At 39.6% G+C, this 27,856-nt stretch overlaps 1 protein-coding gene across 5 annotated transcripts in view; it reads right to left on the reverse strand.

Moving 5' to 3' along the window:
* Window positions 1-27,856, reverse strand: part of ATRN (attractin) — a 215,102-nt gene that overhangs the window by 79,382 nt on the left and 107,864 nt on the right. For 3 of the 5 annotated variants that reach the window (XM_023550062.2, XM_023550064.2, XM_023550065.2), the window contains exons 12-21: window positions 24,596-24,816; window positions 22,431-22,552; window positions 21,032-21,194; window positions 19,220-19,410; window positions 16,401-16,620; window positions 15,026-15,211; window positions 14,259-14,492; window positions 9,630-9,767; window positions 6,935-7,028; window positions 4,753-4,805 (exon numbers count right to left, since the gene is read on the reverse strand). In XM_023550062.2, the coding sequence (XP_023405830.1) occupies window positions 4,753-4,805; window positions 6,935-7,028; window positions 9,630-9,767; window positions 14,259-14,492; window positions 15,026-15,211; window positions 16,401-16,620; window positions 19,220-19,410; window positions 21,032-21,194; window positions 22,431-22,552; window positions 24,596-24,816 (1,622 nt within the window). The remainder of the gene's footprint in view (window positions 1-4,752; window positions 4,806-6,934; window positions 7,029-9,629; window positions 9,768-14,258; window positions 14,493-15,025; window positions 15,212-16,400; window positions 16,621-19,219; window positions 19,411-21,031; window positions 21,195-22,430; window positions 22,553-24,595; window positions 24,817-27,856) is intronic. The other 2 variants (XM_003411610.4, XM_064275832.1) reach the window with 1 other exon arrangement.

A 27,856-nucleotide genomic window follows, 5' to 3' on the forward strand; every position in this document is an offset into this window, starting at 1 on the left:
GGTACTTCTGCACTAGGTCCCACAGTTTCCCAGAAGGATTAAGGCCCAGTCACCCACAGCAGTAAAAACCCAGACCAAACCCAGTGCTGTCGAGTCGATTCTGACTCATAGCAACCCTATAGGACAGAGTAGAACTGCCCCATAGAGTTTCCAAGGAGCGCCTGGCGGATTCAAACTGCCAACCCTTTGGTTAGCAGCCATAGCACTTAACCACTATGCCACCAGTTTCCCCCATAGTAGTAACTTGCTGAAAACACACCTTTATTGGCTGCCTTCATGTCCCTGTTTCATTTTCCCACTCCCTGACAATGGTTTTCTGGAATCACCTCCCAAAATAAACTACTGTGCTTGAATTCTTGTTTCATGGTTTGCTTTTGGACGAAACTCAACTAAGATAATGTCTTCCCAAATATGTATCTATTTTTCATCAAGTCGTTCAGTAACTAGTTTTTGGCTTTATTGATTAAATCTATTCCCTTACCCCGTACTTTCCTACTTCATTTATTTCTACTTTCTTCTCTTTATTATTGCCTTACCAGTTTCTTGATTTATAAATTGAGTTAACTTTTTTTTTAGTATTTTTTAAAGTTTTATTGAGGTATAATTTATATGCCACCGTAAGCATAAAATTCCATAATTCTTGTCAATTTAGAAAGTTGTGCAACCATCACCACAAACCAGTTTAGACTATTTCCAACACCCTACAAAGTTCTCTCATGTCTGCTTGTAGTTAAATACCATTCCTACCCCAAACCCAGGGAACCACCTAACTGCTTTCTATCTTTATAGGATTGCCTTTTCTAGACATTTCATGCACATGGGCTGCATCTACTCCTTTTATGTCGTATGTGTTTGAGGCTCATCTATGTTGTAGCGTCTATCAAGTTCATTCCTCTTAAATGATTAATAGTATTTTATTGTATGGATATATTGCATTTCATTTATCTACTTGCCGGTTAATGGACATTTAGGTTGTTTCTGGTCTTTAGCAATTATGAATAATGCTGCTATGAAGATTTACATACATGTCTTTGTGTGGATGTATGTTTTCATTTTTCCTAGGTAGATTACTTACAGTGAAATCTACCTGTTGTTGTTAGGTGCTGTTGAGTCGAACTCTACATACAACAGAACAAAACACTGCCTGGTCCTGTGCCATCCTCACAATCACTGCTGTTTGACCCCATTGTTGAGTCTACCTACTAGGTCATATAATAAGTTTACTTTTAATTGCCTGGGAGACTGCCAAACTGTTTTCCAAAGTGGCTATACTATTTCGCACACCCACAAGCAAAGCATGAGTGTTTCAGTTTCTCTGCCTCCTTGCTAAAACTTAGTACTGGCTTTGGATTATAGTCATTCTAGTGGGTGTATCTCACCATGGTTTTAATATGCATATTCCAAATGATTAATCACGTCAAACATTTTTTAATGAGCTTACTGGCCAGTTGTATATTATCTTTGGTGAAATGTCTACTCAAACCTTTGCCCATTTTTAATTGCACAGCTAGCTATTAAGAGTTCTTTATATATTCTGGATACAAACTATCAGATAGATGATTTGCATTTTCTCTAGTCTGTGGCTTTATTTTTTTTAATTCTTTTTTTTTAATACAAAAGTTTTTAATGTTGATAAAGTCCCATTAATCAACTTTTCCACTGATAACCACCCACTGCCGCTGAGTTGATTCCGACTGATAGCGACCTATAGAACAGAGTAGAACTGCTCCATAGAGTTTCCAAGGAGCGCCTGGTGGATTCGAACTGCTGACCTCTTAGTTAGCAGCCATGGCACTTAACCACTATGCCACCTGTGTTTCCATTTGATGGATGGTGCTTTTAGAACCATATTTAAGAACTCTTTTCCCTATCCAAAGTTTTTCTCCTGTTTCCTTCTGGAAGTTTTCTAGTTTTAGTGCTTACATTTAGGTCTACGATGAGTTTTGAGATAATTTTTGTGTATGGTGTGAGGTAAGGGGCTAAGATGATTTATTTTTTACAGGTGGATCTCCAATTATTCCAGCATCATTTCTTGAAAAGATTATCCTTTCCCCACTGAATTGTCTTGGCACCTTTGTTGAAAATCAATTAACCATAAATGTTAGGATTTATTTCTGGACTCTCAATTCAGTCCCACTAGCCTATATGTTTATTTCTGTACCAATACTACATTGTCTTGATTACTGGGGCTTTTTGTTCTAGAGGAGCCCTGTTGGTGCAGTGGTTAACCGTTTGGCTGCTAACCAAAAGATCACCAGTTCGAATCCATCAGCCACTCCTTGGAAACCATCTGGGGCAGTTCTACTCTCTGTCCTATAGGGTCACTATGAGTTGGAATCAACTCTACAGCAATGCGTTTTTTTTGTTTGTTTTTTGTTCTAGAGTCAGGTAATATAAGTCTTCCAAATCTGTTCTTTTTAAAAAACGTATTTGCAATTCTAGGTTGTTTGTAGTTCCATATAAATTTTAGACCAGCATGTCAATTTCTACAAAAAATCTGCTGAGAGTTTGATAAAGGTTGCACTGCTTTCATCTTAACATTAATACTAATAATGCTGTCTTCCAATCTACGAACATGAAATGTCTACTTATTTAGCTCTTCTTTACTTTCTCTCCATAGTGTTTTATATAAGTCTTGTACTTTTTTTGTTAAATTTATTCCTGAGTATTTTGTTTCTTTTGATGCTACTGTACTTTGATGCTACTGACTTATTATCTTAGTCTGAGTTTTTTCCAAAAGCAGGAACCTGAAACAAGAATTCAAACACATGTAGTTTATCTGGAAAATAATCCCAGAAAACACTGGTCAGGGAGTGGCAAAATGACACAGGGAAGCAAAGGAGCCCAATAAAGGTGTGTTATCAACAAGTTAGTAGTACCGTGGGCAATGGAGCAGTTCATTTTGGGATTGCTCATTGCTAATATACAGAAATACAATTGAATTTTTAAATATTGTCCTTGTATGCATTTTTTGTGAATTCCACTGGGTTTTCTACATAGACCATCAAGTCCACTGTGAATAATGACAATTTTTCTTCTCCCTTTCCACTTTAAATGCTTTTTATTTCTTTTTCTTGCCTGAATGTACTGGCTAGAACCTCCAGTACAATGCTGAAATGAAGTGGAGAGAGCAGACACCCTTGCCCTGCTTCTGTTCTTTGGCGGAAAGCATTCAGTCTTTAACCATTAAGTATAATATTAGCTGTGGATTTTCCTATTCTTAATTTGAGCTTTTTTCTTTTTTTTAACCATCAGTGGGTATGAGATTTTGCCAAATGCTTTTTCTGTATCTACTGAGAAAACCAAATGATTTTTGTCCTTTATTTTATTACTGTGCTGTACTACATTAATTGATTTTCTGATGTTGAACAAACCTTACGCTCTTCGGATAAATCCCACTTGGCTGTGGTGTGTAATTCTTTATATTGCTGGGTTGAATTTACTAATATTTAATTAAGGAGTCTTGTGTATAGGTCCATGAGGAATTTGGTATTGAGTATTCTTGTGATGTCTTTGTCTGGCTTACGTATCAGCATAATACTAAACTCAGAGAATGAATTGGGAAGTATTCCTTCCTCTATTTTCTATTATGAATTTGTAAAGGATTGGTATTATAACTTCTTTAAATTTTTGGTAGAATTCACCAATGAAACCATCTGGATGTCAGCTTTTTTTTTGTGGGAAGATTTTAAATTGCTAATTCAATCTATTTTCTATTTTTTTCTTGAGTCAGTTCTGACAATTTGTGTCTTGCTAAAAACTTTACTATTTAATCTAAGTTGTCTAATTTGCTGACATTAAATTGTTCATAATACTCCCTTTATGATCTCTGCAAGGTTGGTAATGATGTCCTTTCCTTCATTTCTGATTTTGTTAATTTGTGTCTTGTCTTTTTTCTTGCTTAGTCTCACTAAAAATTAGTCAATTCTGCTGATCTTTTCAAAGAACTTATGGTTTCATTGATTTTCTCTATTATTTTTCTATTTTATTGATTTCTGCTCTAATGTTTATTATTTCTTTCTTTCTGTTTGTTCTGGATTTAGTCTGCATTATTTTCCCCCTAGTTTCTTAATGCAGATTAGATTTTTACTTCAGGTCTTTACTCTTCAGTTGCATTTAAAGCCATTTCTAAGTACTGCTTTAGCTGCATTTTCTAAGTTTTGATACATTTTTGTTTTCTTCAGTGCAAAACATTTTCTAATTTCCTTTGTGATATTTTTTGATCCATTTTGAGTGTAATCTGGCCTAACATGTGGATTCTCCTACAGGGAGGAAAAAAGCTTAACCATATTTGGTTGCTTTGCCAGATTTACCATTCACTGTAAATTAATCATTCGCTATTTCATTTATTAGTAAACACAAATCATTCCAGAAAGAATGATAACTCCAAATACATTTTTAGAATTCAGTTTCTGAAATATGGTGGCCCCAACCAGGTAATGACAAATAAAGTTCCAAGATTACATAATCAAGGAGAGCAAGAGATGCAAACCTTTCTACTTTCCTGTGGTATTTGCTATGGACATACTAACATAAACCATATCACAATGAAAAAACCCAAAAAACCAGCTTAAAATAGTGTTTACACACATAGTAAAGTTATTAGAATGTGAACACATCAAGTTTGCGGACTTCCGTGGATGGTTGCTATATTCCTATAACACGTATCATTCTCAAACCAGGGTAAAGGAAACAGTAAATTTTACTGAACTGTTTTGCCTCTATACAAATAAGAATTATAAAAACACTTACAGTAACATGTTCCTTTGAGAGGGTTTCCCTGGTATCGATTTTCTACTTCACATCTAGGGGAGTAAAAACAACAAAGATTATATTCTATTGTTATTTAAAAAAAAATCTACACTCATTTAAAAATCAAACAGAAATTTTTATGTAAGTTATAGTTTTTGAGTTAGTATAATTACATTCTTCACTGTTACTTAGATCAAGCAGATTAATGAGTGTATGAATTAATTTTCCACCCAGATTTTTCAGCAGTTCACACAACCCACTATATAAAAACAACTGATAAACATTTGCCCCACAAAACACATGAGATATATGCAAATGCAATAAATCTAGACTCTATTTCACATTTTCACTTCTGTCTGAACTCAATAATCTTCTAAAAGTACACTTAAAACATTTTTCAAATATTCATTTCTTAGTTTTTTCCTATGCTGCCCTAAACAGATCCTGTTCTTTAAATATCAGTAAGAGAAGGTTAAATACCAAGAATCACTTTTTTTTAAAAAAAAACCTTTAATCAGGATTCATTAATCTGGAGAAAAAAATGAGTTCTGATCAAAAAGAATTGCTAATTTTCCCATAGATACTAAACATGAGCAAAATCCAGTCTCCCATCTTACAAAGCCATTTAAGCACAGGCACCTTAGCTATGAATCAGCACTCCTTTCAGCAAAATACAAAAGAAAACGTTTTTGGAAATTTTAGAATTCTGTCATTCATAACCTAACTCTGAGGAAAGGAGGGGAAAGCTTGGTTAAACACTTTTCCCAGACAAGATAGTATAGGGATATTCTGTCCTTTTGTATTCAGGGTGATGACCAGCATTTGTTTAAATCCACAATCTCTTGAAGAGAAAGTCTTTCACACTTAGACCTACACCTCATTTCTTTATTGTACCCTCACAGAGGCTAAGAATGAGTAATTTTGCTCACTCACATTTTTCTGTTTAAAGGAACCTGGTTCCAAAAGTTAAATTTAATCTTTGATTAGACTTTTCTTCAGCCACGGGCTTTAGGGCTCTTAGGAATTGCTGTCTACCTTTCGTATTTTATACTAACAAATGCATAAAAAAAAAAAAAAACAAATGCATATGTTGGTATAAAATACAAATGTAGACCGAGTAATTCCCTCCTCAACAGCGCTATCAAGGTCTCAATCACTGGCAATACTACTGCTACTGTAATTTAAGAAAAACAGATTTTGCCAATGATGTATCTGCTTGTATCAGCTCAGTATTTTAACACTGCTAAACACTTCCCCTTCTCTCTTAACTCTTCTTGAGAGAATGGGTAGACCAAACACACGTGTTTTGTGGGGTCTTCCTGTGAGGCAGATACGTACTTATTAATTGAGGAACAATCCCTTCCCATTTCAACTCACCAGAACACTAAAAGCAACTATTGCTAGTTCCACTACTAATAGATGGAGAAAGTGAGGCTCAGAGTGGTTAAGTGATTTACCAAGAGCTCCCTGCTAAGTGGAGGCAGAAAAAAAAAAAAAAAAAAAATTTTTTTTTTTTTTTTTTGGAGCTGGGGCTAAAACTCCCAAGTCTGTCTGATGCTGAGTCTGCACCCCTTCTCAACTCTGCTGGTCTCACAGAATGCAGGGCTCCTGCTCATGGAGAAGGACTCTGGACCCTCCAGTGGAAAACGTCTAACAAACTTCACTGGGGACAATCCAAGCTAGAGCAGGGAAGGACACTTGTTAAAAGCAAGAAGGTCGTCTCCGCTATCAGATAACCAAAATGCCAAAGGAAAAACTGTAACTGGAACGCCAGCTCTTCCATAGCTATCCTTCAGGAAAGGATGCAATCTGCCCTGACTTGACAAAAATTGAGTCATTGATAAAGCTAAATGACTAATCCAAATCAGAAGCTGAGAAATGTCAGTATCACTCAAACATCAAAATGTGGATTAAAGAGCCATCAAGGAACTGCGGTTAAGCTGATGACCTCCTCAGTTTGGGGTTGACCAAATTAGACAGGTGTGAATTAGAAAAAGCAAAATTTCAAGCTGAAAGACCCTGTGACCCCTGGACACAAGGCACAGAGAAGAGGATGGCTCTCAGAGTTCAGGCAGCCTGACTGCCCCTCAGCCCTCTGCAGCGGTGCAGACACAGCTAACTAAACCCAGTCACTAAACCCAGGCTTAGCCTATGGCAGGGACTCTGGAAGTACGGTACTCACAGCTGACACTCATCCCCCTTGACGCCCTTGGTGGTGCAGAAGCATTTGCCCGTGTTGGTATTGCACAGTGACGCGTGTCCATTGCACTTGCATGCTGGGGAGAATGAGAAGGAATGGAGGTCACAATTGGCTTAAAGGATTACTACTATCAGAAAAACCTGTTGCCATCAAGTCAATTTCAATTTGTAGTGATCCTGTAGGACAGAGCAGAACTGCCCCATCGGGTTTCCAACGTGTGCCTGGTGGATTTGAGCTGCTGACCTTTTGGTTAGCAGCTGAGCACTTAACCACTGCACCACCAGGGCTCCAATGAATACTTAAAAACAAGTATTTTTATCCAAGTTAGGTTCGATAGGGAAGACAGGGTAAAATAAAAGCATTTAATGAGTAAGATTCATATTTTTCAGCTAATGATTTTTCTCAAATAATTTAAAGACAACATTAAAAGAACCAAAGTTGAAGGACAGGAGGAGAGAGAAGTTGGTTCCCACTACCATCTGAAGCAATCACCAGCTGTTTTTGCCTTTTTGGTCGACCTTGTTTTTTACTATCTAGATATTGATTCTTTCATTCATCCAAAAAATATTTATGAAGCATCCCCTATGTGCCAGGCGCTGGGTGTGGGGATCCAGACATAGCCCTGGCCCCATGGAGATGCTCTGGGTGCTGACTCCCTCTGAGGGGAGGGCTGGTTTAGCTGTCCTCTACTTCAGTTAAGGTGCCTTCTCCTCCACAATGGCCACGGTCCAAATGACACCAGGGTTCTGAACTGGGGTGGGACTCCAGCGACAAGGTCAGTGCTGAAGTTGGGGGTTCTTTAGCACGTACCACCTTTGCCTTGCCTTTTCCTTCACCTTCACAGAAAACAATTCTTCCCACCTCCCCCATCCCTATATCCCTACCTTTTTTCATCCAACAATAAGTGTGAGTAATGACAAATTTTATACTGTAGTTGAAATAAATGAAAGTCTTTTCGCTCAATACGTTTTCATTTTATACCTTGTTTCTCAGTGAATAAATTCAAGGCATGAGGCTGGGAATAAATTTACTTTTTAAATAAATCCTATGGAGGAAAAAAAAAATCACCAAGAGAAACCCATGAGACAGAACAGTACAGTGGTTAAGAGAGTCAGAAATATGTGTGGCTCTGTTGAGTACGGAGAGAGGGTAGAGTGAACTGGTGAAAAGCAAGGTCCTGAAGTCAGTCTGTGTGGGTGCGAATTTTGCCTCTTCCACTTAGCTCCTCTGTAATCTTGGGCAAGCTACTTAACCTTTCTGAGTCTGTTTTCTTGTCTATAATGGGGATTATAACAGTGTCTATCTCATAGGATTGTTGTGAGGATAAAATGAGAAAATATATGTATGATACCTGGAACACAACAGGTATTCAATAAATTGTGGCTATTATCCTTAGCTAAGGACTATACAGAGCCCTGGTGGTATGGTGGTTAAGAGCTCTGCTGCCAACCAAAACGTTGGCAGTTTGAAAACACTAGCTGCTCTTGGAGACCTCATAGGGCAGCTCTATTCTGTCCTATAGGGTTGCTGTGAGTCGGAATTGACTTGATGGCAATGGGTTTGGTTTAGGCTTAAGGACTATACAATTCCAAGAAGAAAATATGAAAGACTCGGTGCCACTTACAGTATTTAAAACTGTGCTTCCCATTTTGGATTGGGACTTTGAAAAATAAAGCAAGCCCTAAGTTCCAGACAGTTGTACACAGGTCCTACAGATGCCACAGAGAAGGATGTAACTCTTCCAGATGGCAGCTGTGGATACGAGGGTGATAGCTCCTAGAGGCACAACAGGGCCCAGTTGTTAAAGTCAGCACATACTGGGTGGGGTTCCCAGGGTGGCCACATCTTGCTGTGAGCCCTTGGGCGGGGTACTTGGTCTTGAGAATAATAAAAGAACTGATGTCCCAAATGGCTGTCAGCACAATGCCTTGTACACATTCACCACTCGATAACGGTCAGTGCTTTCCTTACTATGTAATGGATGAAGTGTACTTCTAAGGAACCAAAAAGATATTCTTACTGAATACCTTTTAATGTGAATAAGAAATTTTACTTAAGAGTAGTGGGAAGTTGCATTAGGTGGGTAATAATAACAACTGCTCACATCTACTGAGTGCTAACTATGTCATGCAGTGCTCTGGCTACTTTAATCTCAACAATCTCTCTAAGATCCCCATTTCACAGGAGAAGGAACTGAACCCCAGTGAGGTTAACGGACTTATGGCTAGACTGCTACCTCTCTTCTGGCTGAGCAGGGATCAGATTCTGAAAGACCACACTAAGGAGTTAAAGGTGGGATTTGGGGGGTAGAGAGAGACTTTCCCTTCTTATTTATTTTTTCTGCTCAGAACTTGAAGGGTCTTTCTATGAGAGTATTAATATATTTTTCAATTAAAAACTAGAACAAATCAAATCAGTTCACAGGTTATCACTTGTTAGTTCTAAAAAATATAATTTATGTTCTAACAATAAAATGTCCTATTGCTTGCAGGCTTCCATTTGACACGTGTGGGGAAACAATGGGACTACTGAAAATTCTTAAAATATGCTAGAAGTGTGACTTAAGACATGCAGCATCCAAAACAAAACAGCTTTTTTCCTCCTAGATACTCAAGTCAAACAGAAGCGTTCTGCTCCCCCTGATTGGCGGTCAGTAAACCTGACTGATTTGACTTACGCTGACATTTTCCTCCGTTGGTGGGGTCACCATAGAAGCCTGATATGCAGGTCTCGCAGTGGTTGCCTGTGGTCAGGTTTTCACACTTCTCACAGATGCTCTGATTGATACATTTGCTGTGACCATTGCACTGGCAAGCTGAAAGAAAAAGAATGTCAAGGAGCCTATCCCATGGCAGAACTGGGTGAAGTAAGTTCAGCAAGATTTATTTGCAACTATCTGCCTCTAAATACAAAGTCATCAAAACTGGCCCACTAAAAACTGGTTTTAGAAATAAGTTTCAAAACATCAAAAAGAGCTAGTCCAGGAAAAGTGGAAATATATCACAGCAAGGTGAAGGTCCATAGCAATACACTGGAGTACTGCCGTAAGAAAAGACAAATAGATCAATGGAATAAAATTAAGAGTCCAGAAATAAATTCTTACTTTCACAGTCAATAGCTTTTCAATGAGTGTGCCAACAAAGTTCAACGATAAACAGTCTTTTCATCAAATGGTACAGGGTCAACTGGACATCCACATACAGGAAGATAAATCTGGACCCTATCTCACATCACATATAAAAATTAGATGTAAAAGATAAACCTATGAACCTTCCAACAGAAAACACGGGAGTAAATCTTTGTCATCTTGGGTTAGGCAATGATTTCTTAGATATGACAATAAAAGCACATAGGATAAAAGAAAACATTGGTAAATGAAGTTTAACCAAAATTTTAAATTTTTTGCACTTCAAAAGACCATAAAAGAAAGTGAAAAGAAAATCCAAAGAGCAGGAGGAAATATTTGTAAATAATGTATCCAATAAATTACTTGCATCCTATACTATAATTCAATAAAAAAAAAGAAAAATAACCCAACTTAAAATTGAGCTAAGAATATGCACAGACATTTTTCCAAAGATATACATATGGCCTATAAGATGCTTAACTTCATTAATTACCGTTGTTGTTGTTGTTGTTGGGTGCTGTCAGGTCGGTTCTGATACATAGTGACTCTATGCACGACAGAACAAAGCACTGCACCAACCTCACAATCCTTGCTACACTCGAGCCCACTGTTGCAGTCACTGTGTCAATCCATCTTGTTGAGGCTCTTCCTCTTTTTTGCTGACCCTCCACTTTACCAAGCATCATGTCCTCCTATAGGGACTGGTCCCTCCTGATAACATGTCCAAAGTATGTGAGACAAAATCTCATCATCCTTGCTTCTGAAGAGCAGTCTGGCTGTACTTCTTCCAAGACAGTTTGTTTGTTCTTTTGGCAGTCCATGGTATACTCTAAATTCTTCACTAAAACTGTAATTCAAAGGCATCAATTCTTCGGTCTTCCTTAATCATCGTCCAGCTTTCACATACAGACGAGGTGACTGAAAACACCACGGCTTGTGTCAACTGCACCTCAGTCCTTATACTGACATCATTAGTCATTAGGGAAATGCAAATCAAAACTAAGAGGTACCATTTCACACCCATTTTTTTTTTTTTTAGAATGGCTAGAATAGGGTCGCTATGAATCGAAATCAACTCAGTGGCAATCGGTTTGGGTTTCTCAGAATGGCTATGGAGCCCTGGTGGCACAACGGTTAAGAGCTACAGCTGCTAAACAAAAGGTCAGCAGTTCAAATCCACCAGCCACTCCTTGGAAACCCTATGGGGCAGTTCTACTCTGTCCTGAAGGATAGCTATGAGTCAAAATCAACTTGACAGCCAACAGGTTAGAACGGCTATAATAAAATAGATGGACAACAACAAGTGTTGGTGAGGATGCAGAGAAATTTGAACCTTTACACATTGCTGCCAAGAATGTAAAATAATGCAGCTTTCAAAAACTTCATAGCCATTACCCTTCTTTCACACCTGCAACCACTAATCTACTTGCTGCTTCTGTATTTGGCTTTTTTGAACATTTCATGGAAACAGCATCATACATGTGGTCTTTTGCGTCTGGCTTCTTTTATGCATGTTTTGGAGATTAATACATATTGCAGAATACATCAGTACTTCAATTCTTTTTATTGCCAAATAGTATTCCACTGAATGAATTTATCACATTTTGTTCATTTACTTGTCAGCTGACAAACGCTTGGCTTGTTTCCACTTTCTGCCTACAGTGAACAATGCTGCTACTAACATTTGCACACGAGCTTTTGTGTGGACATATGTTCTCATTTCTCTTGGGGATGTAGGGACGAAACTGTTGGATCACATGCTAACTCTATGTTTAGCTTTTTAAGGAACTGTCAGACTGTTTTCTAAAGCAGCTATATAATTTTACATCCCATTAACAATATATGAGGGTTCCAATATCCTCACATCCTCGCTAGCACTTTTCATTATCTATCTTTTTGATTACAGTCATCTTAGTGAGTTTGAAGTGGTATCTCATTGATTTTTATTTACATTTCCCTAATGACTAATGGTTTAGTGGTTAAGAGTTACAGCTGCTAACCAAAAGGTCGGCAGTTTGAACCCACCAGGCACTCCCTGGAAACTCCATGGGGCAGGTGTACTCTGTCCTATAGGGTCGCTATGAGTCGGAACTGACTCAACAGCAACGGGTTTGGTTTTTGGTTTTAATGACTAATGATGTTGAACATCTTATAATGTGCTTATTGGTCACTTGTATATTTTCTTTGCAGAAATGTCTATTTAAGTCCTTTGCCCATTTTTAAAATTGTGCTGTTTACCTTTTTGTTGTTGAGTTGTAAGAGTTCTTTATATATTCTGGACATTAAGCCCTTATCAGATATATGCCATGCAAATATTTTCTCCCATTCTGTGGTTGTTGTTTCACCTGATGTATTCTTGATATTAATGGAAATGTATAAATTTAAATATTTTATTAAAATGTTAACCATTACTAGGTTAGAAATAAAATTATAGATCCTCCAAAACCTTGAAGAGGAAAACAGGGAACACAGAAAATTTAACCCAGTTTGGCAGATAAAAATTTGGCTTCTCATTTTATTTTGTACTGCCCTATTTCCTTTTCTAAGAATAGCCTCTTTACATCTTTGCCCACTTTTTTTGTGGTTGACTTTTCCCCTTTTGCCCCCAGGGGGCAGGTATTGCATACTCTGGATGATAATCATTTGTTATACAGACTGTAGATACTTTCTCCCAGTCTGTCTCTTGCCTTTTACCTTTGTTTACGGCGGCTTTTCCCTAACAGGGGTCTTCCTCACAGACAGCCGGTTGTCAGTGGCACTGCCCGACAGGCCCTGGAGAAGCCCTGGCCCACCAATCTCTTGGAAGTCTTTTCTTCTACCTAACCTCTCTCAATTGTTCTGGAGGCTCTGACTACTCACCTGTCTGTATCAAAGGCCAACTCCTCAGAGTTGGTTTCCTAGGGCACCTTCTCCCTAACAGGTCCAGGCAGAGGTTTTAGACTACCTCGCAGTCTAATCCTTCCTGCACCAATCATTAAAAAGTAGATCCACATTGATGCACATTGAGAGTGTAAGAGTTAAAAAAAAAGGAATTTTTCCTTTTGCCAAAAGGGATATATGCCTTTTTTCCTCTTCCTATGTTTTTTGTTTTTTTTTTTTTTTATGGTTAGAGTATTTCATTAAGAAAACAAGTATTTGCAAATTCTCCCTCCATTCCTTTGATATGCATGCAAATCTTTCTAAAAGCTAAATCAACATCTTGTCTGCACTGCAAACCAGGAATGTTTTTCTAAAGGGCCTAAGAGCCATCTCTGAAATATAAACATCTAGGAAGATAGTGGCCCACTTTCTTGTCACCTTGGGAGTTGAGGCGAGGTGGCTTGTGCCAGGCTGTAACAACCTGCTTGTCACAGAGACAGAAGACATTTTTTGTTTTTTCTTTGGATAAAGGCAATTAACACAGATGGCCACCCAATTACCAGGTGAATTTAGCATCAACTAGGAAAGAATGTATAGCCAACAGTGCTGTCAATCTCTCCCATACAGACAAGCTATCACTTAAGAACACGTATGCAATAGCGCATCTGCTTGTCTAGCTATTTAAAATGGTGAGATTTCTTTCTGTTTTCAATCTCAGTGGATTGCCTGTGATGCACACTGCAATTTGACTTAATGTTTATTCAACAAAGAAACTTTTGTTTCTTTTCTACATTTGAGGAGAGAAATTTCTGGGTTAACAGAAGATTTTATTTTTAATTTTTTCCCCAGCAACCACCATAACGTATTTTTAAGTATGACATAAACTAGAAAACAATATATATAATATAATGTAATATACATAGTATATAGCACAGTATTCTTTATTTTAAAAAAATATACATTGATGTCTGGAGGTACTGATATCAAACTATTAAAGGTTTCTACCTCTACGAAGAAGAACTGGAGATAAAAAAAAATGAATTCTTGTTTTTATTTTATATACATCTGTAATATTTAATATTTTATAACAAGCATATAATACTTTTGTAATAAAAACTACAAAAACAATTCACTTAAAGTTGTCAAATATTTTCCTTAACTGACATTAAAAACATTTTTCACATAAAACTATTGCTCCTAAAATGATGTTACTTATTTTTTTTCTTAAAGGAGAGCTCTATAAACAATGTAGCTTTCCACGTTTTATTCTTTATAAATAGGCAGTGAAACACTTACTTCTGGATACACAAGGTATCTTACCTGGACACTGAATGAAAGACCAGTTGAATCTGCTGTCCTCTAGACACATGCTGGAATTGAGATAGGGCTGCGGGTAGGAATTTCCTGTAGGGGCCTGTGGAGGCATCTTCATCGGTCCTTTATAGGAGCCCTCTATGCATTTCCCTTTGCCAGTATTGCTGGGATCAGTACACCAACCACAGCCTGGCTGCTCCAAACAATGGCTACAGGTACAGTAGCCTGAACAATTTTCAGCTATTAAGACAACACAAATTGCAAGTCACCATCACATGCAGATTTAACTCATTGTATTGAACTTTTTCTTTAACAGGTTAGGCAACTTCTGCGAGCCAAAATTCCTATTTTATCTTGATCCTTCAAATGAGACAATGCCCAACATATAACAGGGACTTCTCCCTTCCTCTCTCAATCCCAAAAGTCTGGAGGCAGGTTAGAGGTCATCTACTGGAAAGTACTTACTTTACGAATTAGGAGGTGAAGATGTGAGAGATGACATGAATTGAACAACATGACACTGAAGTTGGCAAATTACGTCTGTACTCTACAATCTACCCTACATTTATTTATTTGCATCATTGTGCCTGATTCTGCAGAAAAGTTCTCATGAGGCAGGCCTGTCTTAATGGCAACCTCTGGACAGGCCTGAATAGAACATCAAGTCCAGTCTAGTCTCTACACCATTTGAAGGCTGACAGCACTGCCCCACAGCAAGAGCTGTGGCCCCACACAGGGCCCTCAGCAGTGCCTGAAGCTGACTTTCCACTTACGGGGACAGCTGCTCATGGTGTACCACTCCATACACTGGCCGAAAGGGAAGGAGGCCACATAGGCATTGGAGTCCACGCACTGCTTCATGTTGCTGCACCACATGCACTCAGAACTGCCACTGGTACACTCCCCGCACGCAGTCCTCAGGGCGCATGGCGGCCGACACGGCTTGGCGCTGTGGTTCGCTGGGAGTTAAACACGAGACAGACGCTTAGCGCTCTCACTATGTCAGACAAGGCCAAAGGCTTTTCAAATGTGGGCTGTGACCTATTAGCGCGTCATGAAATCAATTTAGTGGGCTACACTAAATGAACGAGAACATAGAAAACATTAGTCCCATCATGCATTGTTTACTCAAATGTATTTATACATGGGGGGGACCTGTTTTTTTTTTTTTTCAACAAGCGTTAAGGGCAGAGACGAGGAAATAAGCTAATCTTTCCATTAGAGTAGGAGTTCTAAGCCCCTTAGAATACAGAGGGCCCAGGATGAACTTCAGGGGTTTACGATGCCCTCGAAACTGCAAATTCTTGTGTTTATATTTTGGGGGGAAGAACCACAGCATTCATTCAATTTTCCAAAGGGTTCAGGATCCAAAAATATTGAAAAGCTCCCCACAAGAAGTTTAAAGACTGTATTTTAAGGCGATTCCCACAATGCTGAGAATTCCTTTGATACCCTCATATTTCTTAAATTACAGTAGCCTCTGAAAATGGACACGATAAAAAGTACCTATGAAACTCCACCCACTGTTGGTGAGTAACCTCTGCAGGAGGGCTGCCCCTGGCCTGCTTCTCAAGGGCTGGCCTAAATGTAGCCCAGAGGAGAGAGATTCAAACCCGGGATGCTATTCAAAGTGTTCCTTCAGCACTCTCCCACAGCTTTAGCCTGGTTCTGGTTTGTTTCTGTTTCCTGTCAAGAGCTGCTCTCATCATTTCTCTCCCTGCTGACCCTATTGTTTCATTCACTGTTCCTGTAGTTCATTGTTTTTCTACCCTTTTCTTTGTTTTTATTTTTATTTTTTGGTCTCTTTTTCACGGTATTTCTCTGCCAGCACCAAGAAGCTTGCCTTTCAGAGCATTCTCAGTTCTTTTTGTCATCAACAGACCAATCAATCTCACTGCTAATTAGAATTTTAGGTTCTTTGAGTAGGGTTTGCTATTTTTTGTTTTTGCTTATGCCTCAAACTATTCACAGCTAGAGACTACTTCTTTCTGCCTTTTAAATTCTTGGTTGTGTTCTGTTTCATACGCTTGAAGTCAATACCCCATCTGTTTTTCGTGAATATTTCTCATGTCTTAATACTTAACTGTAACTCGTACTATTTCTCTCTCCATGAACTTCCAGTAACACCTAAATCACCCATGTACTCACCAGGCCTTTCACAGACACTACCATTGAGTGGGTTAATGCAGGTTGCAGCCTTCAAGCCCCGAGTACTGGGTTCTGACAAGATTCCACAGAAGCCAGCGTCACTGGGCTCGGACGGCATCCACTGAAGCGAACTATTCGTAAATGGAGACATGTCTTCCCAGCACCAGTAGGATACGTTGATCTTTCGTAGGCCAACCCATGGAGTCAAGGTGAGCTTGGACTACAGGCAGAACAGACACAACTATTACTATAATCAATCTCTTGATCAAAACAGGCTCCTAGATAAAAACAACTACGTTCTAGCTACCTCCCAGAAAGATACAGGAAGCCCTCCCCTGCCCCTGCCTTGGCCACCACTTAGGACAGAATGTCATTTTTGTGTTACATAACATGCCTGGCACTTCAACATAAACATTTTACAAAGGTCAAAAATATAGCTCAGAGAATATATCAAATTTTTCACAGAGGAAAGACTAACAGCAAAGCAATAATCAAGTTCCTAAATTTCTACACCCTATGATGAATGAATTCTATGGAAAGGATGTCCCTCCCAACTTGGTTTAATTGCCCATTCATTCATGAAATCATCTTATTTATGAAATAAATTTATGAAATATCTCTTATATGCCTTCCTCAGATCATTAACTCAGCCTACTTTGGGCCACGATCAGAAGATTCCTACCTTCAGCCAGGGGTACCGTTTGGCACTGCATTTAATAAGGAATAATAGGACAACAAATCCCTCGGACAGTCTGAGTCCTTTAAGCCTGAAATGTCCTCAATGCAATTTTAAAAAATTTTCTAAATCAAAGTATAGTCCAGAAAGATATTCCTAATTTTGGCAGTTACCAAAAAAATGCACAATGTTTTTGAGAGAAAAAAGTAGACATGCTTATGAAAAGACCAAAAAGAAATATACTCAAAGGTAATTATTTTTAGTTTTAATAATGAGTGATATTTGTTATCTTTATTGTCAATATTTTCTAAATTTCCTTTGAAATATAGTATTATTTTTAAGAAAGAAAATTAAACTTAATACTTATAAGAAGTCCCCATAATTTCCCTTTGATTTCTGGATATAATTCAATGCTATTAGCACCGCAGACAAGGCTCTCAGGATTTGGCCTTGGTCCCTTGTTGTGGCCCAGCTACCAGTCTGCAGGCCAGCCACGCAAACTTACCTGTAGCTTACCCAACAAGCCATTCTCTCAGTTTCTAGGTCTTGCCCCAGTGAGTACCAATGTTCAGAAAGCCCTTCCCTCTTCACTTTCCTGATTCGTTCTCTCTCATCTTCAGGGGTGACCTCTTTCCTCCTGCCTAAAAGCCAGCCTCTGCCCTCAGGCTAGGTGGAGTGTTCTTTGATATTTTTTCTTACAAGGCTGAGCTCTAAGCCTAGGCTTATCACTGTAGAAGCACATTACACTCTAATTGTCTTTCTTCTTGTCAGTCTTATCACGAGCCTGTGAATTCCTGTTTTAATAAAGGTGGCCACAGTGGATTAGATTACTCAGAGCCTTCTAGAGCTAGTAAACCTGTGGAAGAGTAGGGACATCTATGGCCAGCCGGGATGGGTGATTCCCTTCTAACTAGGCATCCCTTCAGAGAGATATAGTAGAAACTCCAGAGTCATGGCAGTCGTGGGCAAAGCTGTAAGCCATCAATTCTCTGAGGGAATGAGTGACTATGGGTAAGGTCAACTGACAGCCAAGGACAGAAGACAAGGAGAGACCCACATTTGAGAGTGAAGGGAAACACAGAAACAAACAACATGGGTAGCCTCTAATGGAGATTATGCAATTTAAAAAGCTTTGAAAATATAATGTTAAACGTGACCACAGTGTCCCCTGAAATAACCACACTAAGGATGTATTACCAATGTTTGAGTGTCCACGCCATGTCAAAGTTGCACCAGAAAGAAAGATTAATTAGAGAAAAGTAAAATACAGGGCACCTCCCACCAGCTTTGGAATGGCCCTCTAGGCAGTGATACAGAGGCCAGGACTCAAGCGACACTTCCTGTATCCTCACATGAAGAACGCTGCACCCAAGGAAGTGCTATCCTCGCCTCCTCCCTGCATGACGTGAAAACATTTCCCCCAAACTGCTCTGTACCAAAAACAACATTGCTGAAAGAGCTCTGTCCACTGATTATCTACTTAATTAAGAGTAGAATCACAGGTCTAAGGCTCTGGATTCAAAAAGACAAAAGCTGGCCGAGAACACTGGGTGGAAGTGTAGAGAACTTGGGACCTTTCTGTGCTCAGAAACTCTTGACAAGAAGGTGGCCTCTCCTTTTGGGTTCACCAGGCCTAGAAGGACCCAAAAAGATGTACATCTCTTTGTGAGGATTAACATTAAATCATTATTACGCACTGTAATAATACCTTAAATCTGAGAGATGCACGCGGCTTAATTCCACCTATCTAATTAGCAGTGATTTCCCTCTTCCCCTACTTCCCTCCCAGCAGAACCGAGGGATAAAACAGGTGTAAAACCATCTATTGTTATCCCCAGGTCTGTTTGCATATGGACATACATGTTAATATTCACTTCATAAATAATTATTCATATATAGCATCATTTACTTAATGTGACTAAAAAATATATCAAGTGTTAAAAAATTTTCACGATAAAGAAGGTATGACTAGAAAAGAATCTGTTGGTGAAGTTCCAGTCTATCATACAGCTCACACTTAGCATCCCTCCTGCTGCCAAGCACATCACATGCATCCGCAGCCTCATAGACCAAAGCTGTATTTGTGCCCTCACTAGCCAGCGGGGCTACTAGACACTTAAGAGTTCTGAAGGTTCAAGCTCACCGTGCTCTGTGATGACTGCATTACTCGCAGCTGCTTAAGGACAAATTCTACCTTCTTCTGCGTCGTAAGAGAAGCCAGAAAGGCGTTATGGTTCCTACAGGACAGTTTCGCGTTGTCATAATTCTCCTTGGCGGCAGTAATTTTCAAACATGCGTTTCCAACCAAATGCCAGCCAGAGCCACAGATATTTTCTTTTATAAAGGGGGAAGAGAAAAAGAAAAAAAAAAAAAGTTTAGCAACCACACGAAACTACTATATTACCATTCGAATTACTATAAACCAAAGTGATTTGGGTGATTCGAATTTCAGGGACTTCATTAGGATGTGGTGAGGGCATCAGACACGTTACTAAGGATCAAAGAATACAAGAATTAAAAAATCGTTTATCACTAGTATTTCCTGAATCCCAAAAAGAATATTCTGAGATCACCTGCCCTCTTAAAGGAAAACTGTTTGGTGTCAATGTTAGATCGGTAAACTTCTTTTTGAAGAACAATCGGAAGGAAAACTAAAATTGTGGAAGGATGGAGCAGAAAACAGCAATAATGGAAATGAGGTGGGGAATGAACAAACTGACAGTCTCCAAAAGCTGCACCGTTTTCACGACCTCAAGGAGAAGGGAAATCAAACCACAGGCCCAAGTGGAGGCTACTACTGCTATATCTGAACTAAGACAGCTCTGCTTTAGTCAGGCTCTAAGGGCATGATGCATTCCAAAAATGAGGGGGGAAGATCCTGCTTAGGAAAAAACCAAAATGATACGGCTGCAACTCACATGGCAAGCTCGTAGTCTGCTACCTGGGATGACCCTGAATCCACGCAAGGTACCGCACAGAAGCTATGAATGCTTGCTGGAAGACAGTGAGCAGGTGGAGCAACTTCGCCAGAACTAAAGTGCCCTGGAGACACCATCGACAGTGTTCATTAACAGTAACCGTCGCTGAGGTAAATGGACAGTACCACGGGAAAGGGAACATTTAAGAGGAGATAAAGACTTGCTTCTCATTGCATAGCGTTGGAATCACTGTTTGTTCAAATGCAGCCTCTAGGACCCATCCCAGGCCTGCTGCCCCAGGATCTGTCTTTGGGCAATTACTCCAGGGGATCTGCTGTGCATCACAGTTTGAGAAGCACTGAGATGAAGAAAAAGCAGCTCATCCCTCCAAGCCAAATCAAGTACTTCCAAAGGACATTCAAAGGGGCCTGGTCCAGCCCAATTACCCCCACATACATCTCAGATGGTGCACAGACCACATGTCCCATTTCCTCGACAACCTAGTTGAGCAAGTTTATCAAAGGGGTTCAGTCATGGCTGGCCTCTGTTCCCAACTGATCATCCCAAACCTCAGGAGCACCATAAGCTGAGGTACTGGGGGCTGGAGATCACCCCAGGAGATGCTGCTGACAAAGGCAGTTCTCTCCTCCTCAGAGACGATTCTCTTCAGCACATGCTGAAAACGCAGTCCCACTGGTCAAAGCATAAGAAGCATTCTTCATAAAGTGCCAGCAGACGGGCTACTGAGCCTGCCACATTCTGTTCCTGGGTTATCACAGCGGGGTGGGGCAGGGACAATGGAGCAGGCTTGATGATACAGAGCTGAGCTGCCTTTCGATCCTCCAGAGCTATGCAAATGCAAAGAGCAGGAGATGACAGTAAAAAGTTGTCATTTTTTGTTTAAAAAAATAAGCACCACAATAGTGATGTAGGAGATGAATGGATAAAATTAGCTTCTCCCTTTGCTGGGTTCAACACCTTGGCTACACAATGGGGATGGGGGAGGGAGGCCAAGAAGTCCTTGGACCTATACACACCAAGCTGCCTCTGTGGGGGCCTACCGGGCAGGGCGATGCACTCCTGGTTCCGGGGCTCCCACTGGCAGTTCTGATCCAGGGCACAGCTCCTGCAGCTGGTCTTCTTGTTACAGTAGTACATGGGGTTATCCTTAGGGCAATTCTCATATATGGAAATGGAGATCTAGAACACGGTAGACAAAAGCTTTTCTGTTCTATCCACAGAGCGAACTGACCAGTAGGATACCGAGAGCAACAAAATCTGACTGAGGAAGCAAACTGCAAATACATATACACACATATGCTGCAGATGAGGCAACACTGCAGTGCAGTGTTCTGCTCAAGGACATGCCTTTACCTGGCAAAGACACAGCCTGCTCATCCGTAAAATGGGGATGTTGAACTTTCTGCTTTTCAATGCCTCCCAAACAAACAGCCTAAAAGTTTTTATTTTGTAAACTGCATTATAGACTGACATAAGGAGCCCCGGTGGCAAAATGCTAAGTGCTTGGTTGCTAACCAAAAGGTCACTGGTTCAAACCCACCAGCAGCTCCATAGGAGAAAAGACCAGGCGGTGTGCTCTGGTAAAGATTACAGCCTAGGAAACCTTCGGGGGCAGTTCTACTCTGCCATATAGGGCCCCATTCCAGACCTGCTGAGATGAGTCAGAATTGACTTGATAGCAAACAACAAAGTCATTGAAAAAGAATGTCTTACTAACTGCCTAAAATTATAAAAATGGAGCCATCTTATTTTTCTTAGCCTTTTATAATAACCTAAATAAAAAACCACGTATGGTGACAATTTAAGTTATCCTGAATCAAGATGTAACTCAGCTTTCCTTACGAGAACCTAGAATTATGGATAAGACAAGGAGATTTCTGAAAAGTTGATCATTTCCGCAATTTAATGAGTCCCTACACACCCAACACATTTTCAGTCTCAAGTCCTAACATGCTCCCCACACCTTGCAGAGGTAGAGTTAGCTCAAAATTACCAGCTTCAAACCAAGGATCTAGTACTTAGCTATGCCCAGCTTATAAGTGGTTTCAGGAGCTTCACAAAGTATTTGGTCAAACAGTTAACATCCAAGAAAGAGAAAAATGATGCCCCCTCCACTGCAGCCCTTCAAGACCCCAGAGGCCCAGGCACCTCAACACCCAGGGGTACTCAGAACAACTGTCCTGCCTTCTTATAAAACACCATACATGAATCCCAGTAGCTAGTAGGGCCCTTGGAATTAGGACACACTTATAGCATTCCTTTCTAAACGAAAACCTAAGCAAAAATAAAATTCAAATCTACATCCCATTTTTTAAGTAACTCTGAACCATTCCTTATACCAAACACGCTATCATCTAAATTCAACCTCAACTAGGATTTTTCTATCCTTGAAATCCTTGGGGAGCTGCCCCTGACCTGGCCCTCCGTGCAGCTGTGGTTCGTAGGGATGCAGTGGTCGCTGCACCAGTGGCAGCCATTGGTGTTGGCTGTGCAGCTGTAACAATCTGTGTGCTGGTCACATCTGTCATGGTCAAAAGCTGTGAAGAGAAAAAAAAAAATTATCAATTGTAACAGCTTCCCCTTGGAAAAGTTACAGGCCATTACAGAGGCTGTTGCGTACAATCTAAGACTGAAGTTAAAAAAAAAAGTAACACAATGAGAAACAAAATGAGAAATAAAACTGGAAAGAAAATATATTAGTATGTTCAGGCTAAAATAGTATTTAGAAATAAGTAGACAATCTGAAGAGACAGTTTTGTTACCCCTCTACAAAAAACAATACACAGAAAAAGGGCAGGGAGAGGTCAGTTTTAACAACTATAAAACATAATGAAAGTAAGGCCTGGCTCTTTGAATATTTTTCTTCCCATGGGGAAAAAAAAACAATTAAACACCAGGATTCAAAGGAGGAGCCCAAGCCGATCCCCCCACTTATAAACGCAGGCCTAATTTGGGCTCAGGAAGCAGGGAGCACTACATATGCATAAATCCAAGAGTGCAAGTGTCTCGGACAATAAAAAAGAAGCTGCACGGCCCTGCTGCCCGGTCTGTTCCACCACCCTGGGGACTCAGCACCGTGATGGAATCTATAGACTGAAAAAGGCAGGGGCCCATTCTTACAAAACACCCTGGAAGTCTGCTCCTTAGTTGGCTATTTCTGCCCTGATCATCACCTGAGGGTTGGACCCATCCAGAAAGTGGAGTGAAACACCCACTTTAAAGTAGAGTCAACATCTGAGATGAGTTCACAGCAAATGGGTTCACACTGAACCACCTAAGTCAATATTCAATATTAATTCAATATTATTTCCTATGAACTTGACATTTAATTTAAGCTTTTAAAATTTGGCTAAAAAAATAACTATTTCACTGGTTTTTATCCCTTTCAGGAGACAGTGACTAACCCTACCAGGTTCTGACAATCTCAGTTCTCCAGCACCCACCAACCAACTGGTGAACCTGGGAGGGATTCTGGATGCTCCTACTGAGGATTTATGTTCCTGAATACCTTTATTTGGAGCTTCCCAGGAAAGTGAAAGCTGCCTCTATAACTCTCACAGTAACTGATGGACCAACTGATACACCAATGCCAGTAGTAACTCTCATGGTTAACTGATATACGAACACTGCTAGTGAAGAACTACCAGGGTAGTTCAACATGCTTTAAATTAATTGAAGTAAACAAGTATTTTACAGATCCATTCTTCTTCTAAAGGACTTTCTCACATGTTACCTCACTGTATTGCACTGTGCCGTAAGTCAGAGTAAAAGGCCAAGGAGCTAAACGGACAGGATAAAATGACTTGAAAAACAAGAAGGAAGGTTCTAGAAGCAGGGAGCACTGCTCATCTGCAACAACTATCTGTTTTGCTATCACTGCCGTATCTAGAGAAGCTAGAAAAGAATACAAGGACAGAAACTACCTCTGTCCACTGTTAACAATTTACTACAATAAAGTTCTGGGGGGATGCTCTTAATCTCATCCCTAATATAAGATCTGGGTAATCCAATATGGTAGCCACATGTGGCTTCTAAATTTAATTAAAATTAAATAAAACTTAAAATTGAGTTCTTCAGTCATAGTAGACACATTTCAAGTGTTTGGACAAGTGGTAAGTGGTTATCATATTGAAAAAAAAAATTATCATATTGGGACAGTGCAAATACAGAACATTTCCATCATCACAGAAAACCTCTTTTAGATGGTGCTGCCTCAGATCAACTGCAGCCAGGTTCTCAAGCTGTATACCAAGCTTAGGCAACACCAAGAAGGTTTACCTCCATCATCTGCAGACAGGGTCTGTCAATCACATGCCATGCTTCCATTCATTGTAAAGATACTTATACATCAATTTTCAAATACCCACAAAGGCTTTAAACAAGTTATTACTAAATGGTTTTGGATAATAAAGTGAACATAAAACGTACACATATGTTAAGTTCCCTCATAATTCAGATATGAAAAAGATTCCAAATAAATGTAAGAGATATATGACATAAAACAATAAAATAAAATAAAAACTAATCAACAGGAAGTAAGACCTCAAATTAATTAAATTTTAAGTAGAGAAAAAACATACTGCTTTTGGAAAAACATTCTGATTTTAACTTTTCTTCTTGTGCTCCGGTTGCCAACTCCCAGGAGATGCACTCAGATGACCCCATGTCCCACACACACCGGATGCCAGGTCCTGCTGCTGAACAAGCAGCTTCACTTCGGTGTACTTCACACCTTTCTGAGGTGAATGCCAGGATGTCACTGAGGAGGAGACTGTTGAAACCACCAAATACATACATGGTGCTAAGAGGAAAAAAGGAGAGACAAGCAATTTACTGAAAACTTACATAAGAAATGCATGATATACTTTTTATAATCTTCAGACAAATCTTATACACCAAAAGTTCTGTAAAAAGTTATTTTCCAGAGTTGTGATAAACATTCTCATACCCTTTGCTCCCTAATTCCATCCTTTCATTTTGGCCTCTGACCAACCAGAGCAGTTCCAATAATCCCTCTACTCTTTACAGCTAGTATATTAAAAATTTCCCATGATAACCTGATGACTTTTAACCATGATTCTCTGAAACATTTTAGTGTCGGGTATGCTAACATCTTTTAAAACTAAACAAATAATTCTTCACTAATATGTTTTTAAACATTAAGAATAAAATGTATAAGTATAGATAAACTCTCTATAATTAAAACTATCATTCTGGTATATGAACCCATAGACCAAACAGATAAAAATGCATGCAATTAGTACACAGTAAAAGTGGAATCTTAAATTAGTGAGGAAAGATGGACATTTCAGTAAGTGGCATTGAGATAACTAAATAAGCCTATGGAAAAGATAAAACTGAGTTAATTTCTCATTACACAGTACGATAAATCCCAAATGGATCAAAGAACAACCTAAAAAAAAAAAAAACAAAAAAATCAAGCACCAGAAGATTGTGTGGGTAAATTGCTACACAGGTTATAAATGTCTGACTTATGTACAACCTGTAGTTACAAACCAATCCCCGTAACGCCTATTAAAAGTTCGAGGTGCATATAATGATTCATGATAACAAATGGACGCTACCTTGAGACATACATCAAAACATTATTATTACTGTGTTATTGTGCTTAAAATGTTTTAGTGTATCTGGAAGTGTTTCTTAATGTTTTTTATGTACAGAAAGGTACCCTATATACTAAGACAAACATCTGACTAACCGACATAAGTTACAAACCATACCTAACTGCTCTGACTTACGTACAAGTTTGACTTAAAGAGAGACTTAGGAACAGAACTCATTTGTAATTCAGGGACTGTATGTACTTTGAAAATAGAAAAAAAAATTCCTGTGACTTAAAATCCAGATGACATTCAAAAAAAAAAAAAGAATTGAAAAATTTGATTAAAAAAATTTAAAGGACATTTTGCATAGAAAATGGTGCCATGAGCAATGTACAAAGACCAATAAACCAATACAAAAAAGTTATTTGCAAGTTATAAGAAAAGGGTTAATGGAGTTCTGTTTAAGATGGCAGCTTAGACAGATGGACCATAATGTCCCCCTACAACAAAGACTCAAGAAACTAAGTGTAACGGACACAAATAACGACATGGGATATCTGAGCATCAAACAGAAGGCTGAAGAATTAGACTGAGCACTGACTGGAAAGAGAAAGAAAATAGGAACGAGGAGATCTCAGATCGTCTGCACTCAGCCTGCCGGCCTGGATCAGTATAACCATTTTGAAATGGCAGCAAACAACATCTCCAGGTGAGGAGCGCAGGAAGGTGACTTTATGGAAAACACAGTTGGAGGCAGAGATACCATGTAAACAAACCTGGAAAGAAATGAGGTGGACAGGTCACATGCTGGGACTGAATCAGTACTAGGAGGAGAACATGAAGTGCCATAACTTTGAAACCAGGGAAACACAGGGGAGTGCTACTGGAACAAAGTGAAGTGGATTAACTGCCAGAGCCTCAGGACAAGGGACTGATAAGACAGGAAGTGCACATCTACAGCAGGACAAGGGTAAGTACAGGAAGGCTGGCAAGAGTTCCAGAGTCCCTGTTGAGCGTAGAGAAGGGAGGGACCTAGGATATATGATGGGATTTCCTACCAGCGACATGGTGCCCATTCATTTAGATGGTAGACATGCATTGAATAGTAAATCAGCAGAGTAATAACTAGAAGTAGTTCCCCCATGGGCCCTGTGCTGCTGTCCCTTCCCCTCATGTTTAAGCATCCCCTGCCCCAACCGCCCACGTGGCACAATGCCCTTGGCACCCCACCCACAAGTCCCACCCAGCCCACCAACCAAGTGCCCCCATCTGGTCTGCATGGAGCAGCACCTCTGGTGCCCCACCAACTGCATGCCCTACCTGGCCCATGCAGAGCAGCACCCACAGTGCCCCACCCACTGTGCACCCCTCTCACACTCTACCTACATACACAGAAATCCTCTAGACTCCTCCTCCACTGGGAGGCAAATCTGTGCCTAAGCAGAGGGCCTGCCTTGCCCATTTGAATAACACTGCTTCTTTGTGAATGCAAAGATGACATGTCCTACTCTCCAGAGGCCACATTAACAGGACCACATGGCCACACAAGAACTGCAGAAGGATCCTAACCACCTGACACCTAGTGGCCCACGTCAGGGAAGAGCCCTGCTCTCGCACCTCTATGTAAGGGAAGACATACACGCCTAACGTCAGAGGATACCTGTGAATGTGTGACCCACCATACTCATCAGTGACAGAAAATTACACTCATCAAACTGGCAGCACCAAAGTCATACACAGACCAGTATTATAAAACAATTAAAACAATACAAAGGAAGATAGACAATCTAGAGAGAAAAGGAAGAAGCTAAGTTCCAGGCATATCAAAAAAAAAACAAACACACACACACACAAAATAAAAATAAAGACATACATATAATCGCTAAAGACATACACAAATATAACTTTCATGTTTCAAAGACAGCAGTCAATAACAAATTATATGAAGAAAGAAGATAATATGGCTCAAGCAAATAAAAAAAAAAAGGGGGATGGAAAAGCTTTCTGAAAAAAAACTGATAAAGGAACTATCTGAAAAAGACTTCAAAAACTAGTATTGAGGTTCCTCAAAGAGATAAAGGAAACCATGGGAAAAACTCTGGATGAATTCAGGAAAACAATACAAGAGCAAAACAACAAAATATAAAGAAATAGAATCCCTACAAAAACAATGAGAAAGTCAGAAGCTTAAAAATAAAATAACAGAAATAAACAACTCAATGGAAGGACACGGTAGTAGAACTGAAATAGTGGAGGAAAGAATCAGTGAAACAGAGG

The sequence above is a fragment of the Loxodonta africana genome, chromosome 24 (assembly GCF_030014295.1).
Source record: "Loxodonta africana isolate mLoxAfr1 chromosome 24, mLoxAfr1.hap2, whole genome shotgun sequence".
NCBI classification, from domain to species: Eukaryota; Metazoa; Chordata; class Mammalia; order Proboscidea; family Elephantidae; genus Loxodonta; species Loxodonta africana.